This window comes from Typopeltis vanoorti, chromosome 2 (assembly GCF_054136105.1).
Source record: "Typopeltis vanoorti isolate ZY-2024b chromosome 2, IOZ_Tvanoo_1.0, whole genome shotgun sequence".
Taxonomy (NCBI): domain Eukaryota; kingdom Metazoa; phylum Arthropoda; class Arachnida; order Uropygi; family Thelyphonidae; genus Typopeltis; species Typopeltis vanoorti.
In genome coordinates, this window is record NC_143550.1 from 120,029,158 (window position 1) to 120,048,193 (window position 19,036).

At 34.8% G+C, this 19,036-nt stretch overlaps 1 protein-coding gene across 1 annotated transcript in view; it reads right to left on the reverse strand.

Moving 5' to 3' along the window:
• The window catches only part of LOC150109383 (uncharacterized), a 139,943-nt gene that overhangs the window by 8,235 nt on the left and 112,672 nt on the right, over positions 1–19,036 (reverse strand). The window contains exons 8-9 of the mRNA XM_090402269.1: positions 17,199–17,420; positions 10,395–10,616 (exon numbers count right to left, since the gene is read on the reverse strand). Coding sequence (XP_090258395.1) covers positions 10,395–10,616; positions 17,199–17,420 — 444 coding nt within the window. The remainder of the gene's footprint in view (positions 1–10,394; positions 10,617–17,198; positions 17,421–19,036) is intronic.

The window sequence follows — 19,036 nt, forward strand, 5'->3', positions numbered from 1 at the left end:
TATGAAAAAATAAAGAAACTCAAGAAATGATAAATGACCTAGACAAAAATAGTTTTAAAGATTAATATAACAAAAACTCAACTGACAACAAATTCTGATCAAATCAAACAAAAATTAACAAATCTTATTTGAAATTGTGAAAGAGTAACTAACTGACTTTGGTCAGTTAGTTACTCTTTCGGTTTTAAGTTCCTTAAAACTTTTAGTTTTAAGGAAAAACAACAAAGAAATAAGTGAAAGAATCATATAAGGAAGCAATGCTTTTTTGGCTTTATAAAGATTATCTACTAAGAAGTTTACTTGTATACCTAAAAAGAAAGCTCTTTAATATATGCATTATTCCAGTGTTTACCTCTGGAACTGAGAAAATTCATCATCAAATTCCTGACATGTACTCTCAAGGGGTGTACAGTAGGGGTGACCAACCTATGGCACATGCACCAAAAGTGGTGCATTGAATGATTAGAAGTGGCGCACTGAACCCCAGAGAAAAATTTTTTAAAAATTTGTATACGAATTATATAAACACACAATTAACCTACCACTGAATTCTAGAGTGCGCACTTATTATACTTGTTTGATCTTGAAGCAACAGGCACCGGCAAATGCTGACAAGCATCACCAGTTACTCAACCAGTTTGCAGCTGCCTCTCGTGTCATAACGTTTTGATGAACTTCTGATTCGATGTGAGTGAACAATTTTGTGTTTTCGAACTTTATGTTTTTATTAACAGTTCTTTAAGTTTAAGATTAGATTTCTGTTTTCATGAAGGCTTAATATAGTTCTGTAAATCATCATCATCATCATCATCATCAAATTCCTGTTATGTACCCTCAAGGGGTGTACAGGATATGATAGTACTACATGAAAAAATTACATCATTATTAATTTCCTATCTACAATTTTCCTCCAAATCAGTCTGTTACTTGTCAAGACTCCAACATTATCAGATCTTATATTTCTATCGTCTAAAGCACTTTGTACAGTATCAATCCACCTATATCTTGGTCTTCCTCTAGGTCGTTTTGCTGCCAACCTGGCAGAAAACACTTGTTTTGCTAATCTTTCCTCGCCCATTCTGTTTAAGTGACCATACCACCTGAGATTAGCTCTGCTAACACATTCCTGGATGCTGACAATTTTAAGTTCTTTCCTAATATCCTCGTTTTTAATATGATATTGCCATTGATGCCATCTGTTCACGCCTATAATCTTTCTCAGGACTCTCATATCTGTGGTCTCTAGTCTTTGGTCAAGTGTTTTACTTCTGACCCAGCTCTCAGATCCATAAGTTAAAACTGGTTTGAACACTGTCTTGTACACAGCTAATTTAGTGTTCTGACTAATTTCTTTCTTATTCCATATGAATTTATTCAATTGACTTCCCACCATACCAGCTTTGCTTATTCTGTTGTCTATTTCTATATTTAATTTACCATCTTCAGTAAAGATCGTGCCTAAATAGCTGAAATGTTTTACTTGTTCCACAGGTTCTCCATTCACAACACAGTTGACATTTTCAATGACTCTGCCTATTTTCATTGTCTTTGTCTTTTTATTGCTGACCTTCATACCATATCTATTACAACAGCTATTCAATTTAGTCAGAGAATCTTGGAGACTTGTAGCAGATTTATTTAGAAGTATAACATCATCTGCATAAAGCAAAGAGCTGACATTAACCAATTTTGCTGACTTTTAGCAGATTTATTTAGAAGTATAACATCATCTGCATAAAGCAAAGAGCTGACATCTCCAATTTTGATATCATGTTTAATACCACTTTCCTTCATAATGTGATCCATATAGATAATGAATAACAGAGGGGATAATGTACATCCTTGTCTGATGCCAGATTTAACATTAAACCATCTTCCTGTACTTCCTTCAATTCTAACTGCTGACTTACAACTCAAATAAAGACTAAGTATTGCTTGATATAATGCCCCATTGACACCATATAACTGCAGCGTATTGAATAGCTTCTCTCTTGGCACCTTGTCATATGCCTTTTCCAGATCGACAAAACTTAAATACAGATCTTTGTTATATTCCCATGCTTTCTCAACTATTTGTCGTAAAGTGAAGATCTGATCCTGACAGCCTCTATTTGGCCTGAATCCAGCTTGTTCTTCACCAAGCTTTTCTTCCACAATTCTTCTCAACCGTTTCTCAAGTATACTTGCATAGATCTTGCCAGGAACACTCAGTAGGGAAATACCTCTGTAATTCTCACATGCAGTTTTATTTCCCTTTTTATATATAGGTACTATGAGAGCTCTACTCCAGTCAACGGGAATTCGTCCCTCTGTCCAGGCTTTCTGAACTATGCAGTGCAGCCACTGTAAGACTCTTAGACCACCATACTTCAGCATTTCTGGTCGAATATCATCTACTCCTGCTGCCTTTCCACATTTCAAGCCTTTGATGGCTTTTTCTACTTCAAGCATGGATATGTATTCCTGACTGCATGCCTGGTCAGTGTTTTTTATCACAGTGCTGTCATCACTGCTTGTTTCATTTAGCAGTTTTTCAAAGTAATTACTCCATACTTCAAGGATATCTTTTTCTCCCGTTTTCATGTCACCTTTATCATCTCTAATTCCTTTTATAGCACTCTTTCCTCCATTCTTCAGCTTCTTCAACAACCTCCAGAATATTTTGCCACCTTCTTGATATTTATTTTCTATATTCTCGCCAAAGTCCTCCCATGACTTTTGTTTAGCTAGTTTTACACAGTGTTTAGCATTCTTGCATTTGTCTCTATATTCTCTAAGAGCACAAGCTGACTTATTTGACAGGAACTTTTGGTATGCTTTCTTCTTTTCCTTCACTGCCTCTTTAACTTCCTGTGTCCACCAGGGAGTTCTGATTTTTTTTAACCTTACAGATAACCTCACCACATGCCTCTCTGGCAGAATCAATCAATGTTTTCTTCAGAGTTTGCCACTGAATCTCCAAGGTTTGATTCCTGTTCTCAAACTCTTTCATTTTTTCTTCAATAATCTTTGTGTATTTTAGCCTACAGCTCACATCTGAGAGCTGCTCAACTTTCATTCGCTTTAAAACTTTCTTACATGTTCTTCTTTTCAATATGAAATTCAATTTTATCCTGCTCAAGACTAAATAGTGATCACTTCCAATTTCAAATCCTCTGTACACTCTGGTGTCCTGCACCAGGGAGAAAACATCACTATCAACAATAACATAGTCAATGAGACTTTTCTTATTCCTAGCCTCTTCTCTCCATGTGAATTTGTGCACATTTTTATGTTGGAACATGGTGTTAGTAATAACCAGTCCATGTCCTGAGCAGAAATCCAACAGATATTTGCCATTATTATTAGCTTTGCTCTTTTCTCCAAATTTTCCCAAAATATTTTTGTATGTCTCACAATCATTTCCTACTCTGCTATTTAGATCCCCAACAAGGACCAACTTTTCATTTTTCATTGTGTCAGTTGCTTTTTCTAAAGCCTCAAAAAATTCCTCCACTTCTACCTTAGTAGAACCTTCTGTGGGACCATAGGCACAAATAAGTCTCATTGTCCAGTTCCCCATTCTCATATTTGCCCACATTACTCTACTTGAGACTGACTGCCATTCAAGAAGATTAGCCTCGTATTTTGTGTTGAATACTATGGCTACTCCTTCTTTTCCTTTATTGTCATTGCCTGAATATAACAGTTTGTATTTATTGCTCAGAAAGATCTCACCAGTTTTGGTCTTTTTTGTTTCAGTCACCCCTATTATGTCGATCTGGTACTTATCTAATTCCTCAGCTAGCTCCATTTCTTTGCCATTCAGGCTTCTTACGTTGATAGTACCGATCTTTAACCCTGGTGATGTTGAGTTGGGGTTTATTTTCAGATTTGTTCCAGTAGCTGACTTTTCGCTGTTCGCCCTGGTTCCCTGGCGAAAACAACGGGGGCCTTGTTTAACCGGGCGACGCCCCAGCCGGCATGAAATTTTGTCATGTTGTACCATCATTCTATATTTTGGTTTAACCAATAAGAATACAATTTGGTCGGCTAAATCCCAAATTGACAGCCCATCCTCGTCCGTTCAGTATCAAAGTAGATACCCAACAGGGTGCACCACGAGAAGGTGAGGATTGGACATTAGGTTAGAAGCCCTGGTCGGTTCTCCGCATTCCTTTAAAGGCTATGTGGAGGTCTCCTCTCAGTTATACAGCTTTGACCCTTAAGCACCCCAAGTTCTGTAAATTTAAAAATAAATGTTTTCATTTTGAACACGTATGTCAAGTTCTTGCCCTCTCCCCTAATTTGCTGATTACTAAAACCTGCAATTATTCGATGTATTTGTATGTGTGTGTTTTTATGTTTTTTTTTATACAATATCTTTCCTTTTTATTTACGTATAGTAGGTTTATTCCTAAAATTTAACTGATCATCAGCAAAGCTTTCGTAATGAGGATGTTTGGGTTGTGTGTGTGATGGCCAGCTGATCGACTGTTTTATGGCAGCAAGCGATCTCGTATTTCATTGGACATAATATATTACAAGAGAGAGACGAAAACTCTCTATGAAAAAAATATATGATTTTTAAACTTATAGAACTGTTGGCCTTCATGAAAACAGGAATCTTATCTAAAACTTGTAGAACTGTTTTTGAATGTTAATGTTTAAAGCAATAAAATAATTTAAATAAATTATTTAATAATAAGCTTTACTTTTTGAAATAATTTTTTTACTGTCAGTTACCCATTACTTTGCAAAAGAAAATGAGCAGAAGAAAAACAGAAGGTGATAGCAAGTGCCAGTTTAATGAACTGTGGGAAATTTATTGTGGGTACTTCAGGAAAACAATTGTGCATTGTTTGTGAAAGCACTCTCTCAGATAACAGAAGACATGATCTTAACAGACACTATAGAAAACATCAAGCTGAATTAGAAGAAAAACTGAAGTTAGTTCCTGGGTCTGAGTTGCAGAAAGAATATGTGGTTAAGAAAAAGGAAGAAATAAAAAAGAGACAAAATATATTTGTGAAACGAAGTTGTGAAAGTGTGGCAATGCTGGAGGCATCTTATGAAATTACCTTTGTGTTGGCTAAAAAACACAAGCCTTTCTCTGATGGAGAGGAAGTTGTTAAGCTTGTCTCGAAAAATTTGCAAAATGTCTTGGTGATAAGAAAAGTAAACCAAATTGCTCTGTCCAAGCAAACAATTACAAGACATATCGAAGAACTTTCCTATGTGTTACTAGCAATTGAAAGACCTTTTCTTTAGCCTTGGACGAATCCGCTGACATATGTGATGTAGCCCAATTAAGCATTTTTATAAGAGGAATTGATGGTAATTTTAACATCTTTGAAGAACTTATCGGTATTGAGTCACTTCATGGAAAAACCAGAGGGCCAGACATATTTGACAAAGTAAAGTCATGTCTAGAAAATCAACAACTAGATTCTAGTAAGCTCATCAGTGTTTGCACTGATGGAGCACCGTCAGTGGTAGGTAGAGTTTCTGGGACTGTAACTTTACTTGAAAGGTTTTTAGGTCGTTCTCTACTAAAGTATCACTGTATTATACATGAAGAATCTCTGTGTGGAAAAACTCTAAATTTGAAGCATGGTATGATACCAGTTGTAAAGTGTGTGTGTGTGTGTGTGTGTGTGTGTGTGTGTGTGTGTGTGTGTGTGTGAATAAAATTAGAGCAAGAGGGTTAAATAGAAGAGAATTCAGAATATTGTGAACTGCGGCTTTCTAAAGGACACGTTCTCAGTAAATTTTGGAAGTGGAAAGAAAGTCTTCATAATTTTCTGGAAGAGAAGGATGTGCTGCCCGAGGAAAAAGCCCTGTTGTGTGATGATGAGAAATGGCTATTTGATTAGCATTTTTAGTTGATGTTACAGCCACCTCAATGATCCAAATTTGAAACTGCAGGGCAAGAACAAATTGTATCCCAGCTTAGTAAATGACACCAGTGCATTCAAAATTAAATTAAAACTGTCCATCTCCCAGTTAGAAAACAGAGATTTAAGTCAATTTCCACATTTAAAAGAACATAGTGAATCTGTTGAAGATAACGGCAACTTTACAGAATATACTGAGAAACTCAGATTATTGCAATCCTTTAACAGTCGTTTTAGCAATTTTGTCGAAAAATACTGCATACTTGTATTTATAAATCCCTTTTCGCTTACTGAACAAAAAATCTGACTATGCCTAGTAACATATAAATGGAACTTATTGATCTCGAAACCAATTCTTTATTGAAAATGAACTTTAATGAACTTCCATCACCCCCAGATGCTTCTGATATAATTAATTTCTGGCGATCGTTGCCCTGTGAACATTTTCCAGACCTGAGAAAATTTGCTCAGAGTTATATCAGTCGTTTTGGAACTACATACAGATGCAAACAAGCATTTTCATGAATGAAAATGATTAAGAACAAACTACGGTCGCAACTGACTGATTCAAATTTGAAAAACTGTTTGATGCTTTTTGTAACTGATTTAACTCCAAACATTACAAGCTTAGCAAAAGCAAAGCAATTTCAGAAGTCTGAATAATATAATTAATGTTTATCTTGTCTTTATATGAAATCCTTTTATTTAAAACTGCTAAAAGTGTCTATATTACCATATATATAATAAATCATTTTATGCATTAAATATATCCATATAACCATATTTTAAAAGGCCTGAAAAGTGGTATAAGTTTGTATGGTGCATCTTAACTAAAAAATGAAAAAAACTGACGCATGAACATTAAAAGGTTGGCCACCCCTGGTGTACAGGATATGATAGTACTACATGAAAAATTTACATCATCACTAACTTCCTATCTACAATTTTCTTCCAAATCAGTCTGTTACTTGTCAAGACTCCAACATTATCAGATCTTATATTTCTATCATCTAAGGCACTTTGTACCATATCAATCCACCTATATCTTGGTCTTCCTCTGGGTCGTTTTCCTACCAACCTGGCAGAGAACACTTGTTTTGCTAATCTTTCCTCGCCCATTCTGTTTAAGTGAACCATACCACCTGAGATTAGCTCTGCTAACCCATTCCTGAATGCTCACAATGTCAAGTTATTTACTAATATCCTCGTTTTTAATATGATATTGCCATTGATGCCATCTGTTCATGCCTCTAATCTTTCTCAGGACTCTCATACCTGCAATCTCTAGTCTTTGGTCAAGTGTTTTACTTCTGACCCAGCTCTCAGATCCATAAGTTAAAACTGGTTTGAACACTGTCTTGTATACAGCTAACTTTTAGTGTTCTGACTAATTTCTTTCTTATTCCACATGAATTTATTCAATCGACTTCCTACCATACGAGCTTTGTTGATTCTGTTGTCTATTTCCATATTTAATTTACCATATTTACTAAAAATTGTGCCTAAGTAGCTGAAATGTTTTACTTGTTCCACCGGTTCTCCTTTCAAAACACAGTTAACATTTTTAACGATTCTACCTATTTTCATTGTCTTTTTATTGCTGACCTTCATACCATATCTATTACAACAGTTATTCAATTTACTCAGAGAATCATGCAAACTTGTACCAGATTTATTTAGAAGTAAAACATCGTCTGCATAAAGCAAAGAGCTGACATTAACATCTCCAATTCTGATATCATGTTTAATACCACTTTTAATACCACTGCTGACTTACAACTCAAATAAAGACTAAGTACTGCTTGATATAATGCCTAATTGACACCATATAACTGTAGCGTATTGAATAGCTTCTCTCTCTTGGCACCTTGTAATATGCATTTTCTAGATCGACAAAACTTAAATACAGATCTTTGTTATATTCCCATGCTTTCTCAACTATTTGTCGTAAAGTGAAGATCTGATTCTGACAGTCTCTATTTGGCTTGAATCCAGCTTGTTCTTCACCAAGCTTTTCTTCCATAATTCTTCTCAACTGTTTCTTAAGTATACTGGCATAAATCTTGCCCAGAACACTCAATAGGGAAATACCTCTATAATTCTCACATTCAATTTTATTTCTTTTTTTCTATATAGGTACTCTGAGCGCTCTACTCCAATCATCAGGAATTCGTCCCTCTATCCAGACATTGAAGTGCAGCCACTGTAAGACTTATACCATACTTCAGCATTTCTGGTTGAATATCATCTACTCCTGCTGCCTTTCCACATTTCAAGCCTTTGATGATTTTTTGTACTTCGAGTATGGATATGTATTCCTGACTGTATGCCTGTTGAGTGTATTTTACCACTGTGCTATCACTGCTTGTTTCTAGCAATTTTTCGAAGTAATTACTCCATACTTCAAGGATATCTTTTTCTCCTGATTTCATGTCACCTTTATCATCTCTAACTCCTTTTACAGCACTCTTTCCTCCATTTCTAAGCTTCTTCAACAACCTCCAGAATATTTTACCACCTTCTTGATATCTATTTTCTATGTTCTTGCCAAAATCCTCCCATGACTTTTGTTTAGCTTTCTTACATTTGTCTCTGTATTCTCTAAGAGCAAAAGCTGACTTATTTGCCAGGAAATTTTGATATGCTTTCTTCTTTTCCTTCAATGCCTCTTTAACTTCATTTGTCCACCATGGAGTTCTGATTTTTCTATCCTTGCACACAATCTCATCACATGCCTCTCTGGCTGAATCAATCAGGGTTTTCTTCGAGGTTTGGTTCTTGTTTTTAAACTCTTTCATTTTTTCTTCAATAATCTTTGTGTATTTTAGTCTACAGTTCACATCTAACAGCTGCTGAACTTTTATTCACTTTAAAACTTTCTTACATATCATTCTTTTCGATATGAAATTCAATTTTATCCTGCTCAAGACTAAATAGTGATCACTTCCGATTTCAAATCCTCTGTACGCTCTGGTGTCCTGCACCGGGGAGAAAACATCACTATCAACAATAACATAGCCAATGAGACTTTTCTTATTCCTTGCCTCTTCTCTCCATGTGAATTTGTGCACATTTTTATGTTGGAACATGGTGTTAGTAATAACCAGTCCATGTCCTGAGCAGAAATCCAACAGATATTTGCCATTATTACTAGCTTTGCTCTTTTCTCCAAATTTTCCCAAAATATTTTTGTATGTCTGACAATTACTTCCTACTCTGCTATTTAGATCCCCAAAAATTTCCTGCACTTCTACCTTAGTAGAACCTTCTGTGGGACTATAGGCACAAATAAGTCTCATTGTCCAGTTCCCCATTCTTATATTTGCCCACATCACTCTACTTGAGACTGCCTGCCATTCAAGAAGATTAGCCTCGTATTTAGTGTTGAATACTATGGCTACTCCTTTTCCTTGATTTTCATTGCCTGAATATAAGATTTTGTATTTATTGCTCAGAAAGATCTCACAAGTTTTTGTCTTTTTTGTTTCAGCAACCCTATTATGTCAATCTGGTACTTATCTAAATCCTCAGCTAGCTCCATTTCTTTGCCATTCAGGCTTCTTATGTTGATAGTACCGATCTTTAACTCTGGTGATGCTGAGTTTGGGTGTGTTTTCAGATTTGTTCCAGTAGCTGACTTTTCGCTGTTCGCCCTGGTTCCCTGGTGAAAACAACGGGGGCCTTGTTTAACCGGGCTACGCCCCAACCGGCATGAAATTTTGTCATGTTGTACCATCATTTTATATATTGGTTTAAGCCAATAAGAATACAATTTGGTCGGCTAAATCCCAAATTGCCAGCCCATCCTCGTTTGTTCAGTACCCAGGTAGATACCCAACAGGGTGCACCACGAGAAGGTGAGGATTGGACATTAGGTCAGAAGCCCTGGTCGGTTCTCCGCATTCCTTTAAAGGCTATGTGGAGGTCTCCTCTCAGTTATACAGCTTTGACCCTTAAGCACTGAGACAGTTAAAGTCTAAAAAACAGGAAGATTGGTTGCATATAGTCCAAAGCGGCTTGGAGAGAAGAATGCTCCACATAACAAAATAGGACAGTATAAGAAATACTAGAATTAGAAGACATCATAAATGTTTTAAAGCATGTAAATGGATATGAGCTGGTCATGTTAGATTGAAGATGAAAGGTGGACAAAATTGAGCAATGAGTGGATATCAAGAGAAGGAAAGGTTGACAAAGAGTAGGATGGAGGGATGGTCTACAAAGATATGACAAGAGATCGTGGGCATGCTGGCTGAGGAGGATGTAAAATCTCAGGATCTTGTGGTTGGAGGAATGGGGTAAAAGCTACTTTTACATAATGTCAATGTATTTTAGAAATTATTACACTAGGAATAGTATATAGCTGGCAAGGCCATGCAGTTAAGAAACACTATCTTGTCTCCACATCTTTTCATCATCTTGTAAAACAACTAATAATATGGAGAAAAATTATAAAAAATACAAATTGAGCTAACTCTAGATAAATATATTTAAATAAAAAAAATATAAAACTTATACCAGATCTGCTGGATGTCTTGTGATTATTTTGTTCTTTTGTTTGTAGATGGGGAGATAAAATGCTGCTATTAGAAGAAGAAAAAAGCTTTTTTTCATCAGATGCTCTCTCCCATGGTATACATCTGGACTTCGCAGCTGAAGGTGGCCAACACCGTAGAATCTGGTGCCAGTTAGAGGGTGAACCTACATTGATAGACTGCATATCTTCTCCACAAATTGAACCTATTGGTAATTTTAAACAGTCTACATGGAAACATTTCATGTTGAGCAAATTTTATCTAATTAAGCAGAATTTGTATTTTTTCATTCTTTTTCTTTTTTTAAATCTAATAACAGGTCTAGAAATGAAAGTGATAAAATGAGGTTTGCATTTAAACAACTTAACTATGCTTGAGCATCCCAATTTCCTTAATGACAGAATTTCTGAACAGATATATAAAATCAATGTAATACATTAATATATGTACTGAATATGGCAAATGTAAACATGTTACAGAGTTAACTTACAAAAATTATTGCTTACAGAATTTTAGACCAGGCTTTGCAGTCATCTTCAGTGTAAGCGATTATATTATAGATATGTAATAAGCAAAGCAGAAGAAAATTTCAAATGAAATGTACAAACAAAATAATAAATCTCTCAATTTGGCAATGTGATGTTATAAAGAGCACGGTATTATGAATTAGAGAGAGAAAAAAAAATAAAATAAAAAAGAAAATAAATAAGACATCCTAGGAGGAATATTTCAAATGTCAGTTTCTGGAGTTATTTTGAGCAAAAAATTTTATATATGGTCTTGCCACACTAATTAGAAAGCAGGCAATGTCTACTTTCTAATTCGTGTGGCAAGTTGCAATCGTAAAGAAAAGCATACCATTTCCAAAATAGAAGTTATAAAATATTTTAATACTATCTTAAGATAATTGATTTTCCACTTAAAGTTTTAATGCATGTATATCAATAGCACTTGTGATGATGATCAAATTTTCTGCCTTAACATGGAAATGCATTCCTACACTCCACAACAATATCCCCATGGTTCTCTCTCTTTCTCTATCACTGGTTGGTCATTTCAAGTGCTAATAGTTTTAATGTGCTCCCCAGATACAATAGTCTAAAAGGCGAAGGTTGAGAAATTGAGTTGTCAAGATAGAATCCCTTGAAAAATTCAACAGATAGGGATCATTCAGGTAATTAGAACTGTCGGGTATAAAGAATTCAGTAAAGCCTCTTCACAATGTAAATACATTTATGCACTGCTGTGTCAATAAAGGAAGAGCATTTAAAATGGCTGTACTGTTCATTTTGGCAAAAAAAATTAAGGCATATTTCCCCATCTCATTGAAATGACTCTCGAATTGCTGAGGTATCCACAGTTAGTACTAGCTAATGCAAATTGTCCATCTACCAAACCAGAATACAAGATAATTCCCACCATCTTTCTAATACTATACCAGACATTAATCTATTTCATTATAATAAAGTGAAGATACCTATTGCTCATCAAATTCCTGATATACAGGATATTATGGTAGTATTACATGAAAGTCACACCATTACTAACTTCCAATCAACAATTCTCCTCCCAATTAATCTATTATCTGTCAAGACTACAACATTATCAGATCTTACATTTGTCTTTTAGAGTGCTTTTTACTGTATCAATCAATCAATCTACATCTTGGTCGTCTTCTTCTTCTTCTGGGTGATTTTCCTGCCAACCTGACAAAGAACACTTATTTTGCTAATCTCTCCTCTCCCATTCTGTTTAAGTGGCCATACCACCTGAGATTAGCTCTACTAACAATGGCAAGTTCTTTCCTAATATTTTCATTTTTAATGTGATACTGCCATTGATGCCATCTGTTCGCTCCATTAATCTTTCTCAGAACTCTCATGTTTTATTTCTAACCCAGCTCTCAGACTCATAAGTTAAAATTGGTTTGAACACTGTCTTGTACACAGCTAATTTAGTGTTTTGACTAATTTCTTTCTTATTCCATATAAATTTATTCAGCTGATTTCCTAGCATACCAGCTTTACTAATTCTGTTGTCTATTTAAATATTTACTTTGCCATCTTCAGTAAAACTCTGCCTTAAGTAGCTGAAATTTTTTACTTGTTCTATAGGTTCACCATTCAGGATAGAGTTAAAGTTTTCAATTCAATGTTTCTGCCTATTTTCACTGGCTTTTATGTTTTTATTGATGATTTTCTAAATTTATTAGAACAGTTATTCAATTTGACAGGGAATCCTGCTGTTTTGTTGTGGATTTATTTAGGAATATAATATTGCGTAAAGTAGAGAGCTAAGATTAACATTGCCAATTTTGACATCAGATCTAACACCACTTTCCTTCATAATGTGATCTATATAGATAATGAATAACAGTGGAGATACTCCAATTCTAACTACTAACTTAACAGCTTAAATAGAGACTATGTGTTGCTCGATATAATGCCCTATACAACATATAACTGTACTGTTTTGAAGAGATTTCCTTTTTGCACCTTGTCATATGCCTTTTCCAGATCAACAAAATTTAAATAACAAATCCTTGTTATATTCCCAAGATTTCTTAACTATTTCTCTTAAAGTGAAAATCTGATCTTGACAACCTCTATTTGGCCTGAATATAGCTTGTTTTTCACCAACCTCCCCTTTCACAATTGTTCTTAGTCATTTCTCAAGTATACTTGCATAAATCTTACCAGAAACATCAGTAGGGAATTACCTCTGTAATTCTCATATTCAGTTTTATTTCCCTTTTTTAATATATGGGTACTATGAGAGAACTCTACTCTCTCATAGTACCCATCCATAAAAATTACCTATTAGCATTTCTATTAGACTTTTATCTACTCCAGTTGCCTTTCCACATTTCAGGTTTTTGATGACTTTTTCTACTTCAAGTATGATATGTAATGTATTCCTGACTACATTCCTGTTGGGAATTTTCTACCATCATGATGACACTGCTTGTTTCATTTAGCAGTCTTCCAACATAATTATTCCAGACATGTAGAATATTTTTATCTTCAGTTTTCATGTCACCTTTATCATCTCAGGTTCCTTTTACAGTATTTTTTCCCTCCATTTCTAAGCATTTTCAATAGCCTCCAGAATATTTTGCCACCTTTCTGATATTTATTTTCTATGTTCTTACCAGTTTTCCCACAACTTCTGTTTAGCTAGTTTTACACAGTGCTTCATTTTCTTACATTTTTCTCTCAATTCTCTAAGAGCACACACACACACACACACTGACTTACTTGCCGAACTTTTGATAAACTTTCTTCTTTTCCTTGATTGCCTCTTTAACTTCCTGAGCCCAGCCATTGAATTCTGATTTTTCCATCCTTACAGATGACCTCACCGCATATCTCTCTCTGGCTGAATCAATCAATGTTTTCTTCAGGATTTGCCCATGAATCTTCTATGTTTGGTTCTTGTTTTCAAACTCTTTCATTTTTTCTTTAACGATGTTTGTGTATTTCAGTCTTTTTGTGTAGTTTGCCTCTGAAAGCTGCTCAACTTTGATTCGTTTTACAGCTTTCTAACATACTCTTCTTTTTCGATATGGAATTCAATTTTAATCTGCTCAAAACAAGATAGTGATCACTTCCTATTTCAAATCATCTGTATACTACTGTGTCTTGAACAAGTGGGAAAACAGTGCTAACAACTATAACATAGTCAATGAGACTTTTCTTATTTCTTGCATCCTCTCTCCATGTGAATTTGTGCACATTTTTATGTTAGAACATGGTGTTATAACTAACCCATGTCTTGAACAGAAATCCAGCAGACATTTAACATTATTATTAGCTTTGCACTTTTTCTTCAAATTTTCCCAAAACATTTCTATGTATCAGGTAATCATTTCCTACTCTGCTGTTTAGATCTTAAACAAGGACCAACTTTTCCTTTTTCATTGTGCCAGCTGCCTTCTCTAATGTCCCCCAAAAATTCTTCCATTGAAGTTAGTTAGTTTTTTGTAAATTTGTGTGATGGTTGGTGTTCCTGGTAATGCTGTATAAACATGATGTTTATAACATCCATCATTTATCAGGTATTTCAATGAGACAATATAAATAAAGTGGCTCAAACTTGAAATCCAAAGGAACTCAAGATAATACTTATAAAATATAGAATGAGAGAAGTTTCACTAAGTCCTTACAAGACTAGTGAAATTTCTGGTAGAAGGTATGGATTAGCTAAATTCCATGAAGCAATCCAATGAGTAAAATCAAATATCTGCTCACGATCCTAACTTATTGTTCATGCCAATTATGTCAGTGGTTCCCAAAGTGTGTGCCGTGGCACCCCTGTGAGGAAGCTGTAGCTCCCCAGGGCGCTGCGATTACAAAATTTTCATAATTTTATTTCCATTTTCAATTCAATGTGATAGGATGCGATATCTAGCGGACTGGTGCAAACCAGTAACTCACTCAGTAACAACTGTTTGCAGAAGCCTCTACAAATGGTTACTAGATGGCGCTCTACAATAATTAATTTCTCGATTGTTTTAGTAGTTTCTCGGTACTTTGTGTTCATATAAAAATAGCTGTTGGTTTCACGTGGTCTTAGTGTTGAATTAGTTTTCGGAGATTGTATCAACTGAATATTGTTGTGATTTAGTCAAGTGAAGTTTTTGAAGTATTTCTTCTCGTATGTATTTTTAAAAATGGATCAGTTTTTACTAAACATTAAAAAGCGTTGTGAGAGAGAAAATAAAGAGGGCACACAGTCAAATAGTGGCAAGAGTGTGAAGAAGCGTAAATATCAAAAATCTGATGACAGTTATTTGGACTTTGGTTTTACGTCGACAGAAGTCAGTGGTGAAGGGAGGCCACAGTGTGTACTGTGTATGACAGTTTTGACACCAGAGTGCATGCTACCAAGTAAGTTGAAATGCCATTTAGAAACCAATCATCCCCGCATGGTTAGTACATCTCGTGACTACTTTACCAGAAAGTTAAGAGTTAAATAAAGAAAAGGTAGTTTTTATAAGCAGGCATCAATACTAAGCAATGCTTTGCTAGCATCTTATAAGGTGGCACATAGAACGCAAAATATAAGCAGCCTCATACCATCGCAGAACTCATTCTACTGGCTGCTATAGATATGGTGAACATTATGATCAGTGAGTCTGCTGGGTAGCTGCTTTCAAAAGTGCCTTTGTCCAATAACACCATCAGTCGCAGAATACAGCACAGCGGAGGACCTCAATGTTCAATTAATTTAAAAAATAAAAGGAAAGGAATTTGGGTTGCAGCTGGATGAGGCCACAGATGATAATAATGATGCTCACTTGATTTGCTATGTACCGTTCATAGATGGTAATAACATTGTAGAAGACCTTCTCTTTTGTAAAAGTATCACTGCTGGAACTAAGGCTCAAGATGTTCGAGATCCTTGATACTTTTATATCCGAAAATAATTTGAAGTGGACTAAGTACGTTCACTGATGGTGCTCGTTCTATGTTCGACTGTTATGGAGGACTGCAGGCACTTATTTGAAGCAAAGCCCCTGATGCACTGCGGACCCATTGAGTTATTCACAGGGAAACACTTGCATCAAAATATCTGAGTCCTACATTGAACCAGGCCTTAGAATATGTAGTGAATGTAGTAAACTTTATAAAAACTCAGCCGTTGAAGGCAAGGTTTTTTGAGGATATGGGATCTGAGCACATGTCTTTGTTGTACTACAGCACTTCGCGATGGCTCTCTCGTCGTAATGTTTTGTCTCGTACGTTTGAACTGCGACAGGAAATTTATATTTTTCTTAAAGAGGAAGACCACAAGTATATCGAAAATTTTGTGAATGAAGATTTTTTGGTAAAACTAGCATGCTTATGTGATATTTTTGAAAAGATGAATGCTCTGAATCTCTCCCTGCAGGGATGCGACATGCACCTTTTAAAGTCAATTGAGAAAATTTCTGCTTTTATAAAAAAAACTAAAACTATGGAAAAGGAAAATGAATGAAGACGGAGGCAAAGAATGTTTCCCCTTGTTTGCAGGAGTTTTTGACCTCCAATGGAGTTAATTTCTCTCAAGATATGAAATCCATTTTTGAAGAACACTTATCACAGCTTATCACACCTTGTCACACCTGGTTTGAGAAATATTTTCAAAATAATATCGATAAATTTGCATGGATTCAAGATCCATTTAATGCCAGTGCTGCAGAAGAAGAGAATCGTTGAGTTGTCTTGCGACAATACTTTGAAAACAAAATTTAGCAGCATGGAATTAACTGAATTTTGGATATCAGTAAAAGATGAATATCCCCTGCTGAGTTAAAAAGCTCAAAGAATTTTAATTCTATTTAAGACTTCTTATTTGTGTGAAGCTGGATTTTCAGAGGTCGCTGTGATACAAACCAAGTATTGTCTGAAAATCAATGTGGAGAAGGAAATGAGGGTGGCTGTATCCAGTTTGATTCCAAGATTTGAGAAAATGTGCGTTGATCAACAAGCTCATCCATTCCACTAATGATAATTAGTTGAATTTGTTCATTTACTTTTTTTGTGATCTTAAATACGTGTTTTATTTATTTTTACCTAACCCTTTAATTTAAAAAAAAAAAAAAATTATTCGCTATTTCGCAAAGTGTACTTGTTAGAATTTGACATAGGGCACCTTGGGAAAACCTGGATTCAGGAAGAGTGGCGAGAATCGAAAAAGTTTGGGAACCACTGAATTATATAACCATATGACTTCTCATGCAGCTATATACAAACCAGCATACTAGCGATATTTAAAAAATAACTAAACCTACAAAACTATTTACCTGCTCTGCTGGGTGATCGACTTTCCTGTGAAGATCCACAAACTGAAGGAGGTGGAGTTAATACACCATTTGAAGACACATTTGTCTGCATAGTCTCTAATGACCAATAACCTCCTGCAACCCATGATGTATGTGTAGCATATGTGGGAGTAAAACGAGCAGGTCGAACTATTGGCTGAGGCAAATGAACTGGAGTTTTGCAATTAACTATAGGATAATGGCCTAAAATAAAAACAAAAGAAATTTGGATTGGTTAGAATTACAGCTAAAGTAACTAAGTAACTGATCAAAGGCTATTCTGTAGGATGAAAAACCCTGCCAGTCATCTCTATATGAAATTGGCTAACTCACCTTCACAGTTGAATAGCTCTTATACACTTTCCTTACATATCCAATAAGATATTTGAACTCATTTTTTTTTTTTTTTTTTAAACTGAAGACATTGTGACATTTGTTAAAATGCCCTTGGAACTGTACAAAAGAAATTGAGATTTAAACAAACTTAGAAGGAGAAAAAAGTGTTTTGCTTGATATTCATGATAAAAAGGACGGATAAGAAAATCTCATCACTTTATAGAGTCCCAAGACTCATTGTGAGAAGTTCATTGTAGTCATTACTATTTACCTTTCACATTTATTTAACATTCAAAGCACTTCTATATCTCCAGCAAAATATTTTATTCACTCATGAGTTTCCATAAGAAAATTTGCATCCTTGCTGACCACGCTTGCAAAAATTTTGGAAACACTCGTGTCTTCTGCCTGAATTGAAAAAAGTCTATATAAAGATTCCTCTCTTCATGATGAGAATCGAACTCAATTGGAAAAAAATCGATTTTTTTCCAATTGAGCTAGGGAGGCACTTAGTTATTAAATTAGTTTTAAGAATTCTCCATCACTTACAGTTTGAGTGAGGTCTGATGAATTAACATCTGCAGCCCTTTTTGTATAATTATAAAGAAGTTAATTTCTGAAATCCAGAAGATTAAAATTTCTATTAACTTATATCTTATTTACAATTATCCTGTCTTCAGCTGCACCATTGGGTTATAGCATTTATTTAATTGTGCTGAGTGGTAAGGAAAACAGATTTCTGGATGATAATGTAATTATTTTATATTTATACTGAGAAAATAACAGATTAAGAACAGACCTTATCTTCTAATTTTTTTAAAAAAAAAGACTCATTCAAATAAATGAAATATACACTTTAATAGCAATAGAAGCTAACTGTACAACAATAAAAATAACATATATACAGCAATCCCTCGATTAGCGCGTCATTTTTTTTTTTTTGATACCCAAATTCGATTAGTGCGCCTATACCTTAAAAATAAATGTTACAGATTTTAGAAATTTTCCATCTATACATTTTTTATGGCTAACTATTTTAAAAAATCACTCACCAGGATGAAATAATTTAGTTACCGATTTGAAACATTTTACAAAGTTATTTTTAATGGCATACTACACTATTTCCATGTACACTATGTTCCAAATTTACTGCCAAAATTTATGTCATCTGCTTTACAAAGCATTTTGCTGATCATATCTCGTGCAATTGTTTTCCGTACTTTTTTATTTTAAATTATTTTCCTAACTTTTAATCATGAGTAAAAGAATTAGTGAGCAAAAAACAGAAGTGTGAAAATGATTCTAAAAGTAATCTGATTAGAAGAAAAACTTGAAATAATAAAGAAAAATGAACAAGGCGAGTCCAGAGCAAAGATAGGACAAGAACACAAAAATTGGTGAATCAACTGCTGAATACAAAGAAAAAGGTAAGGCTGCTTGAAGTTCATCATGCATGAACTGAAAATCAAAGTATTATAATGATT